This window comes from Chenopodium album, chromosome 15 (assembly GCF_948465745.1).
Source record: "Chenopodium album chromosome 15, dcCheAlbu1.1, whole genome shotgun sequence".
NCBI classification, from domain to species: Eukaryota; Viridiplantae; Streptophyta; class Magnoliopsida; order Caryophyllales; family Amaranthaceae; genus Chenopodium; species Chenopodium album.
In genome coordinates, this window is record NC_137848.1 from 12,207,773 (window position 1) to 12,231,937 (window position 24,165).

The window sequence follows — 24,165 nt, forward strand, 5'->3', positions numbered from 1 at the left end:
GATTGGGATGGGTGTTGTGGCTAGAGATCACACTGGTGGGGTTGTTTTTGCTGCCACGAGAAGAGTAAGGGCGCAATGGCCTCCTGAAATTGCAGAAGCAAAAGCTGTTGATATGGCTTTAAGACTTGGGAAAAGATATGGGGTGGAGAATGTGATTGTGGAGTCCGACTGCCAAGCTGTGATCAACCGCCTTTCGAAGGGGGCTATCTTCTACTCTGATTTGGAAACGGTCTTAGATGATATTCTACGTTCGAGTACTTGTTTTAATTCTATCTTTTGGTCTCATGTTAAACGCAATGGTAATGTAGTCGCTCATAATCTTGCTAAGCTAATTCCTTTTGGAGTTGAACAAATTTGGGAGTATCATGTCCCAAACGAGATCTCTCCTTATGTAACAATGGATATTTTATCTCTTGATTAATACTAGCTTACCGGGTTTCAAAAAAAAAAAAAAATATTCCTCCTACGTTTAATTAATTTTCCCCTTTGAACCTTGTTCACGTTTAAGCAGCGTCGCTGCACTCTTCCCTCCCTCCCTCCCTCTCTTTTCTCCTCCATTAAAGCGTACTCTGAGCTCTCCATTAAAGCTTCTCCTTAGCTTTCTCTCTCAATTGAAGCAGCTTATAAGGTAGGATTTATTTTAATCATCGAATATCAATTTATCAACTTAGGGTTTAATTTCTCACTGTCCTTAATTTAATTTTCAGTACAGCCAATTTAAATTCTTCTAAGATGGATTATTGAACTAATAGGTATAATTACTCAAGTTATGAAAGATTATCATGAACAATTTCGTTGCTAGAATTATGCTATTCATACTTTTTAGCTAGAAAAATCCGAGCTTGATTTGATTTTTGCGTCAAATTTGGTAAATGTATTGCAGGGTTTTGTTTATTACTCTTAAATATTATTACAGAACTATGATAATGAACCTTTTTTCCCGGGCTGAGGGCGGGCATTGATCACCCAGGACCTCCATTGTGATGGGGTTTTCCTGTTTTAGTAATTTGTCAAAATGCTTGTATGGAAATTGGTAATGTGATATTATTTCAGTTTATATCAATGTTACATTGGTTATTTGACATAAAAGCTTATCTGCATTTTCAGTTTTCCGGGCTTTCGAGTGAAGAATGGGTAAAGCTTCAAGGGATAAGAGGGTTTGTACATTTCCTTTGGTCTTTTTTCCCATGGAATATGAATGAATTCAGGTGTTCTTCATTTTGTATTTGTTTTCGTTGATGGTAGTTGTTTTAATCTTGCAGGATATTTACTACAGAAAAGCAAAAGAAGAAGGATGGCGAGCTCGAAGTGCCTTCAAGCTGCTTCAAATTGATGAGGAATTCAATATTTTTGAAGGTACCCTTACTCGATTATGTACTCCATATAATTTATTTCTATTAGCGTATCTGCTTTCATTTGGCTGTAAAAAATTTGTTTTGGAATCTGCAGGGGTGAAGAGGGTGGTGGATCTTTGTGCAGCTCCTGGTAGCTGGAGTCAGGTTATATTTTGTTGCTAAACTTCTGTTACTCATACCTATTTTACTTCACTTTGTCTATGTTAGTAATCTTAAGGTGATGCAAATATAAAATTAATAGATGCAAGGATATCCTAGCTTAGAATGCATTTGATTTTTGTCCTTCTAACACAGAGTGTGCAAAAAAGTTATTTGAACATGGCCAAATTTTATGGCATCGTGGCTGATATTAATTTAAAATTCCTAATATATTCACTGGCATAGAGCTGAAAGTAATGGCGGGCTCCTCTGTGTATTTTAACTTAAACTTGTTTATTGCACTTCTAATATTCGGAAACATGTACATTTTACCTTAGTGACTCTTTAATGTTAAGGCCTACAGATTTAAACTATTCAAGTCTGATAAAAATTTGTGTCAATCCTGTGAGAATTTACATACTTAAAGTCTTATTGTTTGGATTCTGCTGTGTAGGTTTTGAGTCGGAAGTTGTATCTCCCAGCAAAGCTATCACCTGATTCTAGGTGTGTTTCCTTATCTAAATTTGGGTTTTCTTTAGGTCACATATATATGGTTGTTGCAACTATCGATTGTTTGCCTGGGGAACTGAAGGGTCTTATGACCCTTTATTACTTAAATATTAATTGACTCTTAGACCTTAGTGTCTCTTACACAAATGGGTGAGTTTACATCAAACCTGTCCATGGCTGCTTTTGATTAGCTTCTTCATCTTTGTGAAAGAAAGCAATCATAATTGGAGCTTACACTTTTGACTACTCTTCTTTTTGTTACCAGATCTCATGTAGTTCATGATATGTGGCTCATTTTGCTGTTCCTTCATGCGAATCATGCCTCACATATCTGTCGGTGAGATTTGGAGTGGAAGGGAATTGCATATTGCTGCAGTCCAATACTAATTGAAAACCTTTTGGCTTAAACATGTCATGATGATCTTCACATGAAAATTACATGCTTTGCATCATAGATGAAACTAGTAATTTGAAATAAAACGCCACAAGTAATGATAAATGTCTTGTTGATAAAGTTGGTGACAGGGGATTCAGGTTATCCTTCATTTTTCATGTATCTTCATTGTAAAATCTATGCTTTTAAATACTTTTTACTAAAATGCATGGGTAATGCAATTGGGTTTGTCATTAAATATTGTGCATAGAATTTGAACTTCCACATTCAGGATCTGGATATTTCAAATTCAACCATGAGTTTGATGTACACAATTTTTTTTAGGAAAATTGCCAAAAATACTACAACCTTTGGCTGGTTTTTTTTTTTTTTTTAATAATACAACCTTTTGATTATTTTGTAATAATATAACCTTTGGGGGTGTCAATTTTAAACAAGACAAAAAACTTGTAACCTTTAAAACCGGTTACCCATGACACTTTTCATTAGGTAATTGGTCTAAATATTAAATTTAATTTTTTTTTATTTAAATGATTAATTTTAGATTTAAAAAGAAAAAAGAAAAAAAAAGGCAATCCCCTCTTAACCCCCGACAACCACTAGTCCACCACGACAGCCCGCCTTTCCCCGGCGAACAAACCCTACCCACCCCCCTGCGGTGGCCAACTAGCCTTTACGACCGAGCTTCCCTTACCCCGACACGCGAGCCTCACCGCAATGCGAACAACACGCCGATGTAGGGATTGTTAGGGACGTTTTTTCGATGCAGGGGAAGTGAGGGGGGCGCTTTTCAGGCAAGGAAAGGGGAGCGAGGTTGTTATCGGGGTCATGAAAAAGGGAAGGGGTGGGTTTAGTGGTGTTTTGGTAGGTTGTGTTGTGGCTGCGTGGATTAGGGTGGTTGGGAAGGAAAGGGGGTTAGGGTTTGGCCTTTTAGATGTGGCGACGGGGGAAAGAGGAGGTCGAAGGGAATATAGGGGAGGTCGGGGTTATGGGGAAATTGGGTCGGCCGGCAGCGGAGAAGTTGGTCGCCAGCCGTACCGTCGTTGTCATGAGTGCTGCGTGTGGCAGAGGGGAGGGGAGGTGGCTGGGTGTTGGTTGTTAGGTGGTTGGATTTTTTTTTTTTTTTTAAACATTTCTTTAATAATAATATTAATTAATTAATTATTTAAATTAACAAAACCAATGACACTTGTCACGGTAACCTGTATACCTACCAGTAATGTCTTGTTTAGAATTGACACCCTCCAAAGGTTGCATTATTAAAAAATAATACGCCAAAGGTTGTATTATTTTTGGCAATTTTTCCTTTTTTTTATTTATTTTTCTGTATGTAATGTGTAATGGTAATTGTAGTTATCTAGCAGATTGAACACTCTACCGGAGTATTATCTACTACTAGCCTTACGGTTTGACCAAGGGGGATTCTGAGAATTTTGAGAATGGTCTTGGCCATCCATGCCCAGACTAAAGGTGGCTTTTTTTAATCCTTTGCCAATTAAGGACCAAATATAGGATGTACAGAAAATGAATCTCCAAATAATCTGTTGAACTGGTGTGATGTCAGACAGTCAGAGTTAACTGAAATTATCTAAGAGGTTTCTTGTACCTTTACTAAAGATCTTTCCCCTCTAGATTAAAGCCTCGTACATTTAACAGCTTGAGAAAGGTGGATGCTTACTTCAGTTGTAAAAATATTGCAATTTGTGATTTATTCATTTTCTTGGACTCCAGATTATAATGACACTCATGTTTTCAATAATTGTTCTACAGGGAATCCAACCCTCCTCTTATAGTGGCTGTTGATTTGCAACCAATGGCTCCTATAGAAGGAGTGATTCAAGTGCAAGGTGACATAACGAATGCTAGAACAGCTGAAGTGGTAAGGTTATTTTGCTCTTGGGTTGATGTCCTTTTACACATGATGTTAATTTAAAGTGAAGTAAGAATTGCAGTCATTTGATGTTATATCTTATATCAATGTGCTCTATCTGGGTATCTTGTGAAAGATCATGTTTATGAAGCCAGTCTCCAATTTTCTTCAGTCAGGTTATGTATGTTTTAATGTTGTGTTGCCCATGAAGTTTTGAACTTGAAGATTATCATAATATATGGGTTGTGGCTACTCTAGAAGTTGACGAGTGCTGATGGGAATGTACTGCATTCATTTTTCTAGAAGTTGCACTTTTAAGTATAATCATCAGTTATATATCTGGTTATGTGCTGAATTGTGACTGGCAAATTTCCATGCATGCTTCTCATTCCTTTGCATTGATAAATAATTGATTTTGGTAGTCAAACTTGCATATGTTGAATGTTAATGATAGCTATTTGGTTTCAAAAGGAAGTCACCCTCTGAATGGCTGTACATAGAGGTAAAGTTCAGGAGTCAATGGCCTGATTATTGGTTTAGAGATGCTGGCTTGATATGTATTTGTTTTTTTTTTTTCCTTGTTTTGGTAGTATTTATCAATCACTGCTGTGCAATGGCACCAAAATAGCCATTGACCAACCAGTTTCTCCTTCATGCATCCTTTCAACAATTTTTTTATGATATTATGGGTATCAATAAAAGTTTGCTGTCAATACATTGTTTGAATTGTTGGTTGGTCATTTTTCATCTAACCAATCCCCTATTATATGCCAGGTCATTCGACATTTTGATGGGTGTAAGGCTGACTTGGTTGTTTGTGATGGTGCACCTGATGGTTAGCTTATTTCATTACTCATTTGCTATTAAAGCTATATAAATCGATTTTAATAGCCTAGTTTAATTTCATATTCTGTATAAAAATAAAATGATTTTGTAATTACTGCTACTGGATTTTTGATGTTGATGTATGTAGTCTTTGTGATGCACAGTTACTGGACTTCATGACATGGATGAGTTTGTTCAATCTCAGCTCATACTGGCGGTAAGTAGTTTTCTTACCAACAGCTGCTGCATTGTCAAAGATAATTAGTTAGTGACTTGCTGGTGTCGATGACTAGTTGTGAATTCTTCAGCCAGCTTTATTTTGATTAGACTGCTTATTCACCAATATTCACTGTGTACTAAGAATGCTTGTGAATCTTGTGATTGCAATGGCTTGCTTTGTATGTTCCTTGTTTTTCCCTTTTTTTTTTTTTTTTTTTTGGGCCTTTTAATCTAAAGAGGGAAAAAAGGTCAAGCTTCTTAGCAAGTCTGTTGATTCTAAACTGCATTGTTCTCTAATTAAGGTCATGACTGATTTAAGTGTTTTAAATACAGCATTGATTAACCTCAAATTTTTCTGAGTTATAGAATACTCTGCATGTAAATCACAGAATCAAGAGAAACTTCCTGAAGTCTGTCTATATCTAAGGAGCCTTAGCATTTTTCCTTCAAGTTATATTTTAAAAAATATGATAAAATAGTGTTTATGCTATATGCATTTAGCTTTATGTTAATCATCAGAGAACTGATCAACGCAATTTTAATTTATCTTTTCTTCATACTAACCTTATTTTAAATTAATCTGATATCAAATAGATCAATAGCCCAGAGGATGTTGTTCTGCTTACATGTAGGTTCTTGTTGTTCTATTCATAGCATGGCTATCCTTTTCAACGTGGGCCTGTGGAGAAGCATTTGTATTAGCACAGCTTATCTTCTATTCTATTATTGCTCCACAGGGAATGTCGATTAAGCACCTTAGGGTCTCATGACTCTCATCTATATGTTTAATCATTAATATAGCTTTTCGAAGAAAAATAAAAAGTCTGCTAAATGTTATGTCAATTGTTTGTTAGCTTTGAGCTTACTAAGAAAAGCTGAAGCTTCACAAAGTTTTATATCAATCAATCAATCAAATCCTTAATCTCATAAGTGAGGTCGGCTACATGAACCAAATTTGATTATTCCGTGTAATCATCGACAAAGATCCTCCTCCTCCATCCCTTACGATCCAATGCCTCTTCCTCATGCAAATCCATATACTTCATATCCTTCGTAACTCCTTCCAACCAAGTCATTTTTGGTCTCCTTCTCCCTCGTTTAACCCCTTCACGATTTTACTCCTCCACTCTTTGTATTGGTGCACCCTCTGGTCTTCGTCTTACATGCCCAAACCAACGCAGACGATTCTCCCTTAGTTTGTCTGCAATGCCTGCCACACCTACCTCTTTTCACAAAGTTTTATAGATAAGTATTACTTCTCTTAGGGGATATATGGGTGATAATTTTCAATTTTGCTTCGGAATGTTTGGGTGGAAATGGGGCATGTCTTACGGATTTGCATCCTTTTGGTGTATTTTGTTTGTGTTAGTTCTTTTGGATGTGGGAATTGACTATCATTGATACTTTGCTTTTAGGGTTTGACAATTGTCACTCACATATTGAGGAACGGAGGGAAATTCATTGCAAAGATATTCCGTGGCAAAGACACGAGTCTCCTATATTGCCAGGTGAGAACTTAAAAGAAATTATTTTAAGTGTTTATTAAAGTGTCTAGGGTTTTGAAGCATGTCTTTTAAGTTTCAAATTAGCTATCATTTTACTTCAGATTCCAGAGGATTTTTTGTACCATTACTATGGTTGTGTATGCATATATGCTGATACTTAGAATCGGCTAAATCTTGGTGACTTCATGTCTAACAAATGTGTTATTTCTGTCTTTTGAGTTTTAATAAAGAGGGGTTGTCAAAGTCCAGTGGTTTATCAACTGTTACTGGTACAGCTTACCCAACTAATTTGAGCCTCTTAAGGTTATAGAATCCATCATTAGCCAGGCTTTACTGCTTTTGACTTCTAGCCTCCATGAGTACTTTAGGAGACTAGAGCCCACCTTGAGCTTTTGACTCAGTTTTTACAATTGCGTTCCTTTGTAATTTTCACATAATGTCTCATGCTATCTGTCCTTTAAACCATTATTTGAACCACAACTATTCATTGGATCACGTAGTTTGCGACAGAGATTAATTACTTTTTAAGCTGATAGAGTAATAGGATGGAATGGGGTGGGATGAGAGAGTATCTCAGTGATACTATCTTGTTTTTGTGACATAAGGTAGTTCTTTATATTATTCTTGTTTTCATATGCTGCAATATTGTCCACAAGATTCTGTTGATAAATTAGTCACTTTTATTCTTAACTTTCTCTATCATTTTACAGAGTAATTGTTAGATAGTTTCTTTGGGATCTGTGTTCCTAATAATTTGTGCCTTCGCATAACTCTGTATAGAAATGCAATAATCTATTATGTACCATCTGTTCCTAGTTTCCCACATGCTCTATATGCTTTCTCCATTAGTTTGTTTCTTAATGTTCTTTACAGTGCTACTGTATTCTGTTTTTGGCAAAGAGTTTTACCATCATACCTTCAATTAGTTGACCACTGACTTTGTTCCTTAAAGTTCGTTGCAGTACAATAGTTCAACAATGATTGTGGCGCAATATGTTCGCCTAATGCTTTTAGTGAGAATTGTGGTCTAACCTCTAAGTTTTCCTTTCCTTTTGTTTCTGTGCTGCAGCTGAAACTTTTTTTCCCAAAAGTGACATTTGCAAAACCAAAAAGCAGCCGTAATTCAAGTATTGGTAAGGAAATTTATCTGATTCATTTTTGGTTTATTTTATCATTCATGTCATTGTAGATTTTCTTGCCTCTTTGGTATTGCATATAATCTTATATACACTGAGGGCCTTAAGCATTTGACTATCATACCCATCCATGTATCAAGGATTAATTCAAATTTGTTGAAAAATTTAGACGTGATTACCTGTTTTACTGACATCATTTTAACCAATCCATTAAACCAGCATTCGAAATACTACTGTGTTTCCAGCTTCTTCACTTGTCATATACATGAATGTTTGTAATAGTAAGTAGTGGGCATAGGAACAGTTTAGATGTTGGACTTTTCTGGATGTTATTAGCATTGACAGATGATGGCGTCTATAGTTTATATTTATAATTAAATAAAAAGGTTATGTTTTATATTCTGGCAGTTTCACACATTTACCTAGATTTGATGCTTTGTTCCCTTTTGTATAGAGAGTATTCGAATTGTAAAACTTCCTCTGTTCTTTTTTAATTGTAACATTGGAGTTATCACGCTTGCCAATGCACATCATTAATATCTTTAATTATACTTTTGTAAAATTGTAAGAAGATAATATTGTAAGAGTATATAACGAGACGAATCTAACAAGACATCACTTGACTACGTTTTTTGTAACAAAGACGGTCAAAGGAGTGTGTGCATAATATAAATTTTCTGAAGTTGCGATTAAAAAAGAATGAAGTATTGCTTGACATGATCTTGACTTTTTCTGCACAAAAATACCTTAGATATTCTGATGCTTAAGATATCAAAGAACTAACTATCCACAAATAATTGTTTTGCAGAGGCATTTGCAGTTTGTGAGGATTACTCTCCTCCAGAAGGTTTTAGTGAGAAGGATTTATATCGTCTTCTGAAGGAGGTTGGCAGTCCCTCAGGAGTGGATAATCTAGGTAAGCAGTTCTTGTATCACCTTATCTTTGTGAATACATATATGCCTTTTGTATGTACCTTCTCTGCTCATTGTTTATCCAACATACGGAATTTTACCCTATTCAAACACTTATTTGATTGTCTTTTGTTTTTTATATGCTAGGAAAAATAGTCACGAGGGATTTTATTAAATTAGTCTCGATATCTACTTTTTATTAAAAGATAATTATAGATTATCATATGGTATTATATATGCATTGACAAGCATGAAACTCCGAACTTGTAATTAAAAAAGGATAGAGGAAGAATATGTTTTAGGACTTATCACATCCATTGGTTCATTTGCTTTTTCATCAATTTGCTCAGAATCCTATTTGTTACTCAGGTTATCCGCTAATCACTATACAGTTGTACAATAGTTGAATATTATAAGCAAATTAAACAATTTGGCTACTCTGTCCAGGCAGGCAAGCATGCATATTAGTCAACTAATAGTGAGGGACCAATTCACATCATTATTAGCTAACAATAATTGTAGAAGCCTAATACTCTGTTGCCTCTTTATGAGCTTTTAATTGATAGATGAACTCGCACCTGTTTGCTTCATATCTTATTGCTATAAACTGCTGCAGTGGGTGATTTAACATGCCCAACAAAGGGTAATACTTTTCTCTATTGGCTATTGGAGATCTTACTGGATAGCCCGAGCCCGCTTAGTTAGGCCCTGTCACATCCCAAACCAAATCTTTCTTGGACAGGTCCAGCCAACAAGTGGGTTGTTTTTTCAAAACGGCACCGATCCTGTGGCCCAACCGAGATTTGAAGTGAATTTTCAATCTTGTGCCCTCCCTTTGGCCATCTCTATTCCTGGGTATGACTTGAATCAATTATATCTACTTCTAAAACATAATTATTCAATCTTTGAGATGAACTTACGAGCAGACATAAGAGCAACTTGCTTTGATTGCTGATAGTGGCTAACTGCGACCATCACTCTCTTCCCGAAACCTTAATCCATTAGTCTAATTCTCTTCATTCAAAGCTGTTAACTTCACTGAAATCTTCATCATGACCTACTTATCTGTACATGGTTAGTTTTCTGACATTATCTGTCAATTTCGGCTCTTCTGATTAGTCATTACCATGTTTGTATACCCCCTTTCAGTGCCATAACATAACATCCCTTCAGAAATATTATTGCCATCTCTTAGCTGTGTATCCTTGACATGGCAAAGTCAAGTCTGCTACTTGATATAGACAATATAACTAATAGTTTTGATGTATTAGAAAATTTGTTGGTCCACCAGTGGTTGGAGTGTATAAAAGGTTATTTAATTACAAGGTGCCCACACTCCGTACCTATCTTGCCTCCAACAAGAGCTTTTTTATCCAATAATAGTCCTTTAAAAACATAGTAGACCCATTTTCTATCCCTGTTTAATATTGAAGATGAGAAAAACAATCTACTTTTGGAATTCTTATCCATTTTCCTAATAGTAAGATACTGCCATATCCTGTCATCCATATTGTACTACACATCTTGACCGTGACATGCAGATGTAGAAACCTTTGTAATCATGATGTAAAAGTAAAAGAAGAATTCTGGAGACATGCTTTGTGTAAGAGTCATCTTATGGACATCTTTCTTATCTTCAATTTATTTCCAGACTCATCATCAATCTTACAAGTGTTTTTTATGTTTAACTCGTGTGTATTATTAGGGCCTTTCCGATATCACTGCTGGTATTCGGTTTTGAAAATTGTCAAGAAAAGACACTACTAGCCATTCTAGGTGCCAATTATTCAATAATACTACTGTATAATTTTTGCATAATGTTTTTATAAATATATGAACAAGCTTATGCTTACGAGTAATGAGCATGTAATTGGGCAATTCACGGTTTTTTTTTCCTTTTATAACATGGTAAGCTGCTTGTCTCTAGCCAAGTGCACAATACCCACAACAGCTTGTTTCCCTGCTCTTATCTCTATCCTGTGATCATAAGATTGGGAGCGCATTATCAACCGCCCTTTGTCATTGATAAATAGGGGCAATCTACAAGCATTTGCTGCTTTCCTTTTTTAATGAAACGATTGTGCACCTTTTATGTCTTGTTACAACAGATTGCAGCAGTGCTTGGTTAGAAGGGCCAAATAAGGTATATATTCCATTTCTGGCTTGCGGAGATCTAAGCGGGTACGACTCGGATCGGTCATACCCATTACCTCAAGTTGCTGAAGGGACTTACAAGAGTTTAGATCCTGTACAACCTCCAATTGCCCCACCTTATAAAAGGGCTCTAGAGCTCAAGAAAGCTGCAAATCAAGGAGTTCGTGAACTTGAAAACCTCTCCATTGATTCTTCTTAAAAATGCACAATTACATTGCATTTATGTTCACTATTTTGGTTGAGGATCAATATCTTACGTAGATGTTTAGTTAATTTGCTTCTTGATCACATTGTCATGAACCTATTCATTGATCATTATTTTGTGCACTCAAGAGCATAATGAGCATCATCTTTCCGATTAATGTTATTTTTAATCGTACGTGCATCTACACTTTCAAGTTACTGTATTTATATAAATTCTGTAATTTTGAAGTGGTTTTTATATAAACAACATCTAGTTTTCAATAAATCCATCATTATAACAATAGAAATATGACGTAGACTTCCCCATCTCAACCTCACCCGTGAGAAGTGTCATTGGAGAATGAAGATATAAATTACAAAGACTATAAATGACGAAAGAAATCAATCAATCAATTACATACTACTAAAAGCGAATCTAAGAGAACACTTGTCAATGCGTTATTAAAAAAATTTCCGCCAAAATTACTTTCTAAAAAAAATATTATTACATTAAAAAAAAGATTGCATTTAGATTATGACTTTTATTTTATATAAAATCTAAAGTAAACTTCCTAAAATATCGACTTGTACATTATAACTATCACATATTTAAATATTTTCTCTCTCATGTTTTTATTGTTTTAATATGAACTGTATTTCATTTTTCATACGAATTGTATTTCATATAGTTTAATACTGATCAATCGATTTAGTTTTTTAATATCTAATTATATTTTCATTATAATTAGTCAATATCCGTGCATTGCACGGGGTTTCACCTAGTACTCAATAAAGTATAAAGTCTTGTGCTTGTACATTGTATGGTATAATATTCCCATCATATCTAAAAGCTCTTTAAGAATATCGAAATCATTTTAATGAATTATTATTAATACATACTTAGAAATATTAATGGTTAGAAGTCGGTATAGATAATCATGCTCGAAACAAGAATAAAATTTAGAGTCAGAAAGAGTATACAATATACCCTACCAATCATATAACTAATATATAAAGCTAAACTTTTAGGGCTTATTCTTATTGACTGAAATGAAATGAAATGAAATGAACTTAACTGAACTTATTAGAGCTGAACTGAACTGAAGTGAAATGAATATTTTACAAGAGAAGGAAATTAGGAGAGGAACTGAACTGAACTTATTAGAGCTGAACTGAATTGAACAGAAAATAATTGTTTGAGAACAGGCCCTCTAGCCAGGTCACGAGGCAACGACACTTAGCATTCTAATTTTTCGCCAAGTGTCGTGCCACGTTGGATAGATTTAAATATACTTCATAAGATAAAAAAGTTAGTTTATAATTCTATTTGTATAAAATACCAATATTTCAGTTGTACAAATTAAATTATAATTCTATTAAAAAAATGATTAGATTATAATTCTAAAAAATTATCATAAAAATTTATTTTTTATATCATAATATTTTTTGGAGCGACGGTTGTAGTTCAAAGCGTAAAACATATATTTATAATATATACTAAACGGTTAAAATAATATACTTCTCAATCTAATAGAATTTTATTAGAGTACTATTTATACCTGTCAATTAGGGTCGGGTCATGAATCATCTCGGATTAGGTCACTTCAGGTTACGAGTCAAGAAATATTCAACCCTTGCCCAAAGTTTTGGGTTCGGGTCAACCCAACGGGGTTTGAACATTTATTTAATTTAATTTATTTTTTGCTAATTTTTTATTTTTTTAATGTATTAAATCGAACATTTCCACCAAAATTATTATTAGTCATTACATGTCTACTAGATAACAAATCTCTCTATCAATTCCTAACTAATTTTGTATCAATGATATATTTTAAAATTTAATATATAAATTAAAAATCTATCTTAGAATTCAATAAACAACCCGGACATCACACGGATACAAAACTAGTAATACAATATACCCTACCTCACCTTCTAACCTCAAGGAATAAAAATTAAAGGGACAATAAAATACAAATTATCTTTCTCAACTGTTACCCATTAAATTAGTTTAAAGACAATAATACACAAAATCTCTTTCCTCCTCCTCAACTGTTAACCACTAATTACATCAAAATACATTAAGCAAAGGCGGTGCATTGAGCCCAGTAGTAGGCCCAATAAAAGTAATTTAAAGTCTTTCTACTACTGTAATCCTTTTAACCATGTTTCCCATATGCTTTGGTGGGTCTTCAACTTGATATATTTTCAAGGTTTTTGTTTATGTTTCATATTATTTCAATTGTACATTAGGGGCATATTCTGATTTATTGAGCTAAATTAATTGAAGCTGAATTGAACATAATTGAATAGAGATGAAATAAATTATTTGTGAGAGAAGGAAATTGGGAACTGAACTGATTGGAGTTGAGCTGAACTGAACTGAAATTAAGCTGAAGACAACAGGTCCTAATACCCTATTTTTTTGACCTATTGTAATATATTATGTTCTTTTGAACTCTACTCTGCTGATACTTGCTCTGTTATACTGACATCTACTCTTCTCTGCTTAGCTTAGAAGCTCAAAGAATAGGGCCTAATACTAATATGATTATTTGACAGCATTTTATAAGATTCACAATTAGAGGTGGACATCGTGCCGTGCCGAGCCACAGCGAGCCGTGCCTCACCGTGGCTCGTGCCGTGCTATGTTGTGCCTACATTTTGGCGGGCCGTGCCAAGCCAGGCCACCATTTGGTACACCCTAACCCACGGCATGGCACGACCCACGATATATACAATTTTAATATCAATGTTTATAATTTTTACATACTTGTAATTACAGATATAAACGATTGAAAACATGTATCGATAAGCGTGAAAAGAGAAGTGTTGCAACTTTAAAAAAACAGAGAAAGTATATAACAATATAAATGAAAGAATATAATATTAATTATGGGATTCCTACCGTCAATTTAAAATTTTGATTAAGCTAATCCTTTGCCATTATATACAGAATTTGCAAGACTTTGTGAATTCATTTCACTATTAAATATTAAAAGAATTTTATAAAATGTATGGAGTAATAATTAAGGACTTGTCGCGATTTTATTACAACATAGTACTTTTTTTAATAGACTTGTTTCACAATTTATAAAACATTCAAATCATCAAATGTCATCTTTTTCACAAGAAAATACTATAGTAGTACTTGAATTCGGATGATTTAGATAATAACTTTGGCTTAATCAAGGCATTTGAAAATACTTTTTGAGACACAATATGAAGAGACATAATTACAAACTTCCTTAAATAACTGGTGGTGGGTAACCACTTAGCTGGAAATGGACTTAGACCAAGAATTACACTTGGATTTTATTTATTTACTTATTTATTTTTTAAAAGATGGTTTACTATAATTTAGAATTTAGATACTGTAAAGTTGAAATGAAAACCAAATCCCTCAAGTCAAGGCTGACATTTATTTATCACTAAAAGATGCACTTAACCAATTTTTAATTCTAATGGCATAAATCTCAAGAGAATCACTGTTATTATATTATATCCCGCCGTAATTATTAGTATTTCATCTCATCTTATCCTAGGTTCCTCAATACGTGCATAAATCTCTCTCTCTCTCTCTCTCTCTTTTTTTTTTTTTTTTTTTTTAAATTTTTGTTTTTGGTTTTTTTCTCTATTTTGTTTCTATACCACAATATTAACATGGTTCACTCGGATTAATATTGGATAATTTTATATGACTTCCTTCAACATTTAAAAATTCCATATAGTGTCCGGCTAAACCTTTTCTCATATGTTGAGGTGTCAATTCGAATGATTGGATTGGTTGAATCGGGTCTGATTAATTTTTAAAATTAACTAATACAAAATTATTATGTTCACATGAATTCAAATTTAAATCGGATATTTTCAGGTTGATTTCAGATCAGATCGGGTTGGATGTGCTTTTGACACCTCTACTCATATGCAGTGACATCCAAGTTTCTAATAATTCACATAATGGTTATATTTAGCTAGTTTGGTGGCTAACCAAGCATTAAACTAACTTACCCTTACTTAATCACAAATCTAGCTGATTTTCGCACGTAAACCGTGATTTTTATGGTGCATTTTCCAAATTTTGACCTTTTAAATTTAATCCATAAGAGCTAAATTGACCTCAAAATCTTAAATGAACCATTTTATCGAGCTTAAAAATTAAAAACGTAAAATAAATAATTTATTGTACATAAAGTGAGGTATTTCTAGTTGTTAAGTTAAATTTGACCCCCTTAAGAATTAAAATGACCCTCAAAACCTTAGTTGAACAATAATCCTACTTTCGTTATAATTAATGGCTCAATTTGCGTGCCCAAAAATTAGCTTGATTTGTGTGCTGAGAAATTTGATCGATTTTGGGGTAATTTTAGCTCTTATGACTCAAAATAATGTCAAAACTGAGGAATGAAAATGCCAAAAACCTCTCAAATTACATGCCAAAATCAGCCAACGGATTAATTAGAGCTTGTTTGGCATTATTTTTTGTTTTACGTTTTTCTGTTTTTTAGAAAACAAAAAACCAAAAACAGGAAACAAGAAAAAGGAATTTTCACTTTTTGTTGTTAGTTTTCAAAATTATCAAGACTAACAAGTTTAACTAATTTTTTATTCATTATATGACATATATCATATTATTTTGGAAAACAAAAAACCAAAAAACAGAAAACCACAGCGATGCTAAACGAACCCTTAGGTGTAGCTTTGAGTGTTTGATGATGGGTTAATCATCTAAATAAGGCCTATATGTGAATTATTAGAATACTTGGACAACACTTTATATAAGAAAAAAAAAAATCCCTACCACTATATGGAATGTTTAAAAGTTGAAGGCTACCATATAGAATTTTCTAAAATATTTGTACAACTCAAATATGTTTTATAAGAAGTATATACCCTCCGTTTCAAGTATTTTTTCTCATTTTGACTGTAGTCAATAATTTTTCAGCAATGAAACAATTTCATGGCAATCCATTATATTAACAACCCCTGATTTTAAATAAGAAACGGCTTCCCTCAAAGTGAGACAGAGATAAACATTGTATTTTCAAAAGAAATTGGAAAACCTTATACTGATTTGAAAGCAAATGAAATTGAAAACTAATGATATCAAGAAAAAAAAATTGGTCTTTTCACCGATAAAAACTAATGAAAGTCCATTTGAAGCTTAACAATGGAGGCTAAGGTTTAGGAAAGAGGAGAGCTCTCATTTTTTTTAATAGAAAGAGGAGAGAGATTGCATTTAGTCTTTTTATTTTCTAAAAAATACAACTACTGTGTGTAATCCCCCGTATTTTTAAATATTTTATAAATGAAAATTTATTTTATTTATAATATTTATTTGTTATTTTTCATAATTTAATTTCAAAAGTTTCAAATTATTAATCTGGGTCGAAAATTATTTGAACAAATTATTTTATACACCTTTATTCTACAATTTATGTCCAATCATACAAGCCTAACCCATTTGTTTACTTAATCGACCCATTATTTTTATGAGGCCCAATCTTTCTTTTTACCCTACAATAATTCTCTCCTATAAATATCCCATGAATCTCCAAAAATTTCCCACACAAAAAGGTTAGTCTTATTTTCATCCTCCTTTGTTTCATTATTTTGCTTAATGTTAATTTAATTGTTTTGGGTTTTGATTTTAGTATAAAGATTATATTTTTAGTATCAAATTATATTTTAATGGTATAAAGATTATAAATTTCAGATTATATTTATGTTATAAATTTCATATTTTATGAATTATAAACCTAGGGTTTCAATTTATTGAAAATCATGATTTTAGGGTTTTTATGAACAATTGATTTAGGGCTTTTATAGTAATGATGTTTTGAAATTTTGGTGATTATAACTACTGATTAGTTTAACTTAATTCCAGATTATTTTGAACACATAGATTCGTGTTTTAATTTTTTTGATTTCCGTTCGTTAATATTAATCCCGTTTTAATCCCGACCAGGTTCTAAACTCATCCGATTTTGACAAAAAAGTAGTGTTTTCCATGTGGAAACCACGTTTTAAGAAAGACTCACTACCTATGGTAGTGAGCACCACCCTCTCGAGGCCAAATTCAGCCTCTAAATATGATTTTCGGGCAGTTTTTGATTTTAACGAAGTTTTTACATACTTAAAATATTATCCTTGAGTTTGATTAATAAAATTAATTATGTTTAAAGTTAATTAAGCATAAATATATGTTTTTATTGAAGTTTCAAGTGTTGGTAATAGTTTCTAAGTACTACTTTTGATGTTTTATAAAGAGGGTTTAATCACCCATTAAAAAGAGAGATTTTAGGGGTTTTTATATAATTTTCAGATTTTTATTAGACTTTGAACTTGCTGAAATTTCATGTATAAGAGTGTATTTTAAGGTTTTTATGAAGAAAAATTTAAAGAACTATATATAAGCCCTTAATTTTAACAAAAGGGAAGGTTTTAAAGTGTTGTTTGATTTGGATTTTGAAGGTTTTAAAGTAAGTTAGTATTGCTGTAAATTTAATTGATTGGGTATTGATTGAGATGTTATTATTTGGCTTAGGAGAGGAGTTTATTGAAGGTGATTTCTAGTTAGTAAAGTGGCATACCAATTCATTTGCTCAAGGTACGTACAAGTTACAAAACCTTGCTTTTAGGTGCATGTTTAAGGACGGATCGAGAATTTAGTATCATGTCTAGGGATGACTGGGTTAAATTGTTTGGTTATACATTGTGAATTTCCTTTGACGTGCACTATTCCTTATTGTAATTATTGGTTATGTTCTAATTATGCAAGGTGCGCTTAGAGGCAAAGGTATGTGATTGGTGAAATGACTTAATTATTACTCATTCATGATTTAATGAAATAGGATGAGTAAAGGAATGGTTCATGTCTTATAAGACAAGGTTAAGAGTTTGGGGTGCCTTATGCACTCAAGGTGTTTATACACCGAGGTAGTAAAGGAATAAATAATAAATGTTGCTTGCCACTAATAAATCAAGAATTGAAATTGAAAAGTTGCTTTACTTGATTGAATTGATATTGGATTGATTGTATTGTTATGCATATGAGTCATCACCAAGTCTAAACCTGTAAATCACGTAAAGTGCAAGATGGATGAGCAATAAAACTCTGGATTGGTGCACTTCTGGAGTAATGACAATCAGGGGTTGGGGTACATGGGGTATTAGCCGTGTACTTTTCTCGAGGCCGTCTGATCTAAGAGTCTCTTATTTCAAATATTTTTCAAAACTAGGAGTTAGGTGAGATCTCATACTAACTACGGTCACGGAGTCGCGCCCGTGGTCGTTGGATGTTTATTGATGTTTCCGAAAGGAGGCATGGGGTTTTTCTTTTATTGATGTTCCAAATGGAGCATGGGTTGGACAACCTTGTCTATTGCGTAATCCAATGAATAAAAATAATGATTTACCTATTATTAATTAATGGAGTCTTAGTAATATAAATAGTTGAGTCGTGTGTTGAGTCTATAATTTATTGATTATTAGTAGCATGTTATGGAATTCTTAATTTATTTTGCAGCTTGTATGTACTCAGCTTTGCTGATTGCGTGCTTTGTGTGTCTTTCTTTGGTCATGGCCTTCGCCTTTCAATGACCCTGTGACGATCCAATTTTTACACTTGTAATATTGGGGAGCAGAATTACCACAGGTTCTTACACATGCAACATTCATCAGGGTTGTGGGATCTTGAGTAGAGAGTTGGTTGTTTCATTTTATTTCTTTTGCAAGTTTGAATTATTTTAATTCGATTTTATTCGACACTATTTCTTTTGGGTTTGAATTTATTTGAACACTGAATTTAATCACTTACTACTTTTATTGGGTTTTGAATAAGGGCCTTCATGGTTCCAAGTTGTATGACTTAATTTGGTTTCATTCGTTGGTTTTGAAACTTATTTATAACTGATTTAGTTTTTCCGCTGCTATTTTCTGATAAAGCCTTAACGTTTGAACACGTGGCGGTAGCACGCCAGTAATTCTCTTAAATATTGTTCAGGGTCCTCAGAGGTTTAAAGAGAGAATTATTGGGGTGTTACACTGTGTTACACACTTTTTTTTTTAACAAATTTTGTATTACACACTCCTTCGACGAATTAAGGTAATAATTAGGGACCAAACTTTTTAACTTTTTATCTTTTGGGACCTAAACATTTTTCTTTCATCTTTTGGGAGATGTGGTTAATTATCAGACAATTTAATCTAAAAAAATACTAACCAACCTAAGCATTAATTTGGGTTATAAAAATGTTCAGTAATTCCAAACCAAAATAAGATTGTTAACATTAAACTTTAAAAAAAAAAATAAAAAAAAATAAAAAAAAATAAAAAAAAATAAAAAAAAAACTTCAAAAAATAGCCTTTTATTTTCCAATTTTCTTTCTAAAACTAAAATAGCAACCCACAATCCGAATTTCCAAAATAAAAAAATTATATCAAATTGAAGGAAGCTGACTCTATGAGAATTGTTGATAGATCCAAAATTTAAAAACTTGGGAAAAAAAATTCTCAACTTATCTCAATTCAACGCTCAACCATAAGTTTACATAATTTGGAAAATAATTCTCTATTTACCATTCAACACAAAAAATTCAAAATTCTAACAACACAAGAACAAACAAATAAATTAAACACAATAATAACACTAAGCATCAATTTTAGCATTATAACTCATGAATACCCATATTTGAAAAAAAAAAAAAAAAAAAAAGCCTTAAACCCTAGTAGAAAATACAAAAATTGATGTAAAAAATTTGAACAAGATTCATAGACAACATACTTATGCTAATATGCTTGAAAAGCCGCTAATAATTTGCACCAAAATCGCCTTTGCAGCATCAATTTATTTTGAAAGAGAGAACAAACAAAGGGATGTTGATGAAGAAGAGTACGTGATGAGAGTTAAATTGCTTGCTCTTTTTTTTTTTTTTTTTTTTTTTTTTTTTGGGGGGGGGGGGGGGTTAACACACTTTATTCTTTAGGGGAAAACTAACAAAAAGTCTAAAACAATTGATGAGTCCCACTACTTAACCATAGTTAATTTATCCCATTAAAATTTTTTTCAAGGTCCTAAAAGATGAAAGAAAAAAGTTCAGGTCCTAATAGAAAAATACAGTAAAAATGTTTAATCCTTATTTGTCATCTTAACTCCTCTTTCGACTATTATTTTATATTATAAAAAAAAAAATTAAATTGGTAAAAGTTTATAAAAATGAAAAATGAACACTATATTATAAGGTCACGGGGTATTTCCTATCTCAATCAAGATTATCAGATTATGACACGTAGTCTAACCATTCAAATAATAGCCCTATAATTTTACAATCATTCACACAAATGTTCCTCTAAGAAATGGGCCATTTTTTCTTATCTCTAGAAATACTGGGACTAGGTACATTGGCAGGCATAAGAAAATATTGTTTTTTTTTTTCTTTTGGTGTCATAATACATCCTTTTTCCGTTTTAATTTGTTAGTACCACATACTATTTTGAACATTTCAAAAATATCTACCCTTATTGAATATATTGTACTTTTAACTTAATTTTTATTTTTTATTTTATACATATTAAATTTTGATTGGTTAAATTAATTGATTGTGAACTGATGACATGACTCTAAGTAAAAAAATTACTACCTTGATTTATGCAATTATGGCAAATGCTTTCTTAAAAAAAATCATAAAATTTAAATAAGGCAAAACTATTTATGAATTATACTTTACTTTAATGTTAGATTCCAAATATTTTCCTTTTCTTATTTTATGTGATTGATTCCATATATAACTATCATATTGAAACAGAGGGAGTAATAAAATATTGCGTGGGGTTTTTACTGCTTGTATTGTAGTGTTCCAATTCTTGAACCCTACTCTATCTAAGGAAATAAAAGATTATTCTTAATACCCTACCATGTGATAGTTAAGTACTATTGTCGTTACCATGGCTACCGTTATATTTAGTTCACCTTGGTTCAATACCTTATTACTCTATTATTTTAGATTAAATTAGAAAAATAATAAGTTCATACAGTATTGTATATATTTTAGTATTTTATATATGATTTTTTATTGTTAAATATTTTAATTTTGTAATATATAAAAAGTTTAAGAATTTTATAAATATACAAAATACACGTTTAAATCTAAGAAGACCTTGTAAGAAATAAGTTTGGATTAAAAAAAAAAAAAAAAAAAAAAAAAAAAAAAAAAAAAAAAAAAGACTCAAATCAAATTAGGTAAGTAAAAATAAGATCATATGAGCTAAACATAATCTATGTACGAATATTTAGTTCATTTTATTTTATAATCTATGTATTAAAAATGAAATAAGATACTCTCTCCTAAACTCTAGCCTTTATTGTTACTTTTGAAAGGGCTTCCATCGGATTTCACCTGTGGAAAGATCCAATTTTTATTTTCTTTTAACTTTTTTGTTTCTTAGGTTATATTAATGTCACCTTCGAAAGATAAAGTTTTTTCTATCTCCTTCGAAAAACAAGGTTTTTTCTATGTCCTTCGAATGACAAGGTTTTTTCTATCTTTTTCAAAAGACAAGGTTTTATTTGTATTTAATCTGGTCTCCGGTTGTGCGGTGCTACGATTGATTATGGCTTGGATTTGGCTTGTGAGATCAACACAAGAATTTACTTTCTCACAAAATTGCGAAACGACGACAGATCCACTCAAAAAGTTGTATCAACAAATCGAGAATGTGCTAAATTGTTATATTTATGTATTGGATTCTTAGCCCTTCCCCGATTAATTCTTGTTTGACTTTGTTAAATTCGTTTTAATTATCGTTAATTGTCAATAGTAGATGCCATATGGCTTTTATTAATGAATTTTAGTACCCTTTAGGACTTCTTTCATCAAAAAAAAAAAAAAAAAAAAAAAAAAAAAAAAAAAAAAAAAAAAAAAAAACTAAGTACTGTAATTTAATAAACATAAATTTTGTTAAAAAAAAAAAATACTAAACATGCATACATAGTGATATTTACGGAGTTTAATTTGGATTGTGACAAATCGTTATTATAGTTGATAGATGGGAAGTACATATATTAATAGTTAAATTTGCAAAGTAGAAGTAATCGTTGAAAAAGAAATTGAGGCTTGGGAAAGGAAAATATCAATGCCTAACATTATTTGTAATAATTCTAGTATTTGGTACATTAGGTTGCTACATGAAATTTCTTTTTCCTTATTACTATGTTAGCCATTGTATAAAACAATTTTATAGGTTTTTGCATATTTGCGTACCACAAAGATTATTTGATATTGGGTATGATTTCAAGTCCAATGAAATCTCATGTGAGGGGTGTGATAGAGTATATAAACCAATTATGGGTTTCAACTATTAGCTTAACCTTTTAGTTGAATTGGTCCATTAACATGATATCGGAGCCAACGTGACATACAGGTCACGAGTTCGAATTTCATCCACCTTTCACCTTTAAGTGGAATATTCAGTGTTGGGTATGATGAGTGCCCATGCTACATCCATACGGACAAGCTGCGTGCTTATCACATGAGTTAACTCTTATTAATAATAGTCATAGTATAGCTACTTTACATATAAGTGATTACTATGGAAATGAATAAAATATGAGGTGATGAGGGGTTATTATTGCAATGGAAAAATAAGGTTACTCTTATTACTAGTATCAAATTCCGTGTACTTCCCTCGTGACTAAAATACGTACTCTTAGTATGAAAATTAAAAAAATAACATATCCTCATACGAGTAGTATATTTTATATTTTTTTAAGGAATACGAGTAGTATAAAATAAAAGTAGTATGGGCTATCATGCAATCAATTTCAATTATTCATAGAACTCTAATTGATTTGTGTCCGCCAAAAAAACAAAGAATAAAGTTTTAATTAACAAATACTGACTCAGGCGACAAATTAAACTTTTGGCTTTATAGCTTTGTACAAGTACTACACTATACTCTGCCAAAAAAAAAAAAAAAAAAAGGTACTACACTATACTACGTGTCTACGTTTGTCGATGATATTGTTTGTTGATTCTTCAATCTTCATTACTCTTGTAGCCTGGTTCAATTATTTCTCAATCTCATATTCTGTATTGTATCGAAATTCGAAACAAGAGTTAGATATTTTATTTATCAATAAAAAACCAAATACAAATTAAAATACACATCAATTCATTTGTGTTTAATAAAAGCAACAAAATTGTAAAATTGAGTGACCAGAAATCGATTCAGAGGTGAATGATAAGGTAAGACCTTGTTTTATTCACTTTTTAAAATTAATATATGCACTAGTAATTATGGATTTATGATTACACGATTGCCCGACTCAAATAACAAATGACCAGAATTTCCAAAAATCCGAAATCTACACTAGCTACTAGCTTGATTGTTGGAGTTGGAATATGCAATTAGCTTTGCTAAGCTAATTTACTTGGAAAAAAAAATTGCCAAAAAAATAAATGTTATAAGTAAATTAGTAATTAAGATGAAAACAATAAATTAATAAGTTAAATAGTAAGCTAATAGCTAGCCATTGGGGCTCAAAAACTCGAAAAATAATTAGCTTAAAAGCTGATGTGGTATTGGAGTTGCTCTTAATGGTCTCTCCTTATGTTACTATTGATAGACACAACTCTATCAAAATAAACCTACGAAACATTGTTGAAAATTTGTATCTAGACACGAGTTCGAAAATGATAATTTAAAGTGTTAAAAAATGATTTTATACGATAAATTACAAGTTCAAAACCCTCCATGAGCCTACCTCGATGGGTAATTTACTAGGTTCTGGACTCCTGATAGTTTATTTGTCCCGATAAAAAATGAAAAAAAAAAAGTATTGAATGGATATTAAATTCTATTATTTGTTCTTTACTTGTCTATATACATGTCAAACGGGATTCTAAGAAATCAAAATTTGAAATTATTCTCCCCAAATATAAATTGTTTGCTTGTACACCTTTTA

General features: G+C 32.1%; 2 protein-coding genes across 2 annotated transcripts; both read left to right on the top strand.

Annotated features, from left to right (window-relative positions):
- The first annotated feature begins 7 nt into the window (after window positions 1-7).
- Window positions 8-421, top strand: LOC145580826 (uncharacterized). Its single transcript, XM_081637920.1, has one exon. It carries the CDS (start codon window positions 8-10, stop codon window positions 419-421), a length of 414 nt encoding a protein of 137 aa, XP_081494046.1.
- A 31-nt stretch (window positions 422-452) lies between these two features.
- LOC145581923 (tRNA (cytidine(32)/guanosine(34)-2'-O)-methyltransferase-like) lies at window positions 453-11,385 on the top strand. Its single transcript, XM_081638959.1, has 12 exons — window positions 453-628; window positions 1,108-1,157; window positions 1,263-1,356; window positions 1,450-1,499; window positions 1,948-1,997; window positions 4,168-4,276; window positions 5,042-5,102; window positions 5,257-5,309; window positions 6,727-6,819; window positions 7,886-7,949; window positions 8,761-8,868; window positions 10,973-11,385. The coding sequence occupies exons 2-12, from the start codon at window positions 1,131-1,133 to the stop codon at window positions 11,215-11,217; spliced, it is 954 nt and encodes a 317-aa protein (XP_081495085.1). The 5' UTR covers window positions 453-628; window positions 1,108-1,130; the 3' UTR covers window positions 11,218-11,385.
- The last annotated feature ends 12,780 nt before the right edge of the window (window positions 11,386-24,165 follow it).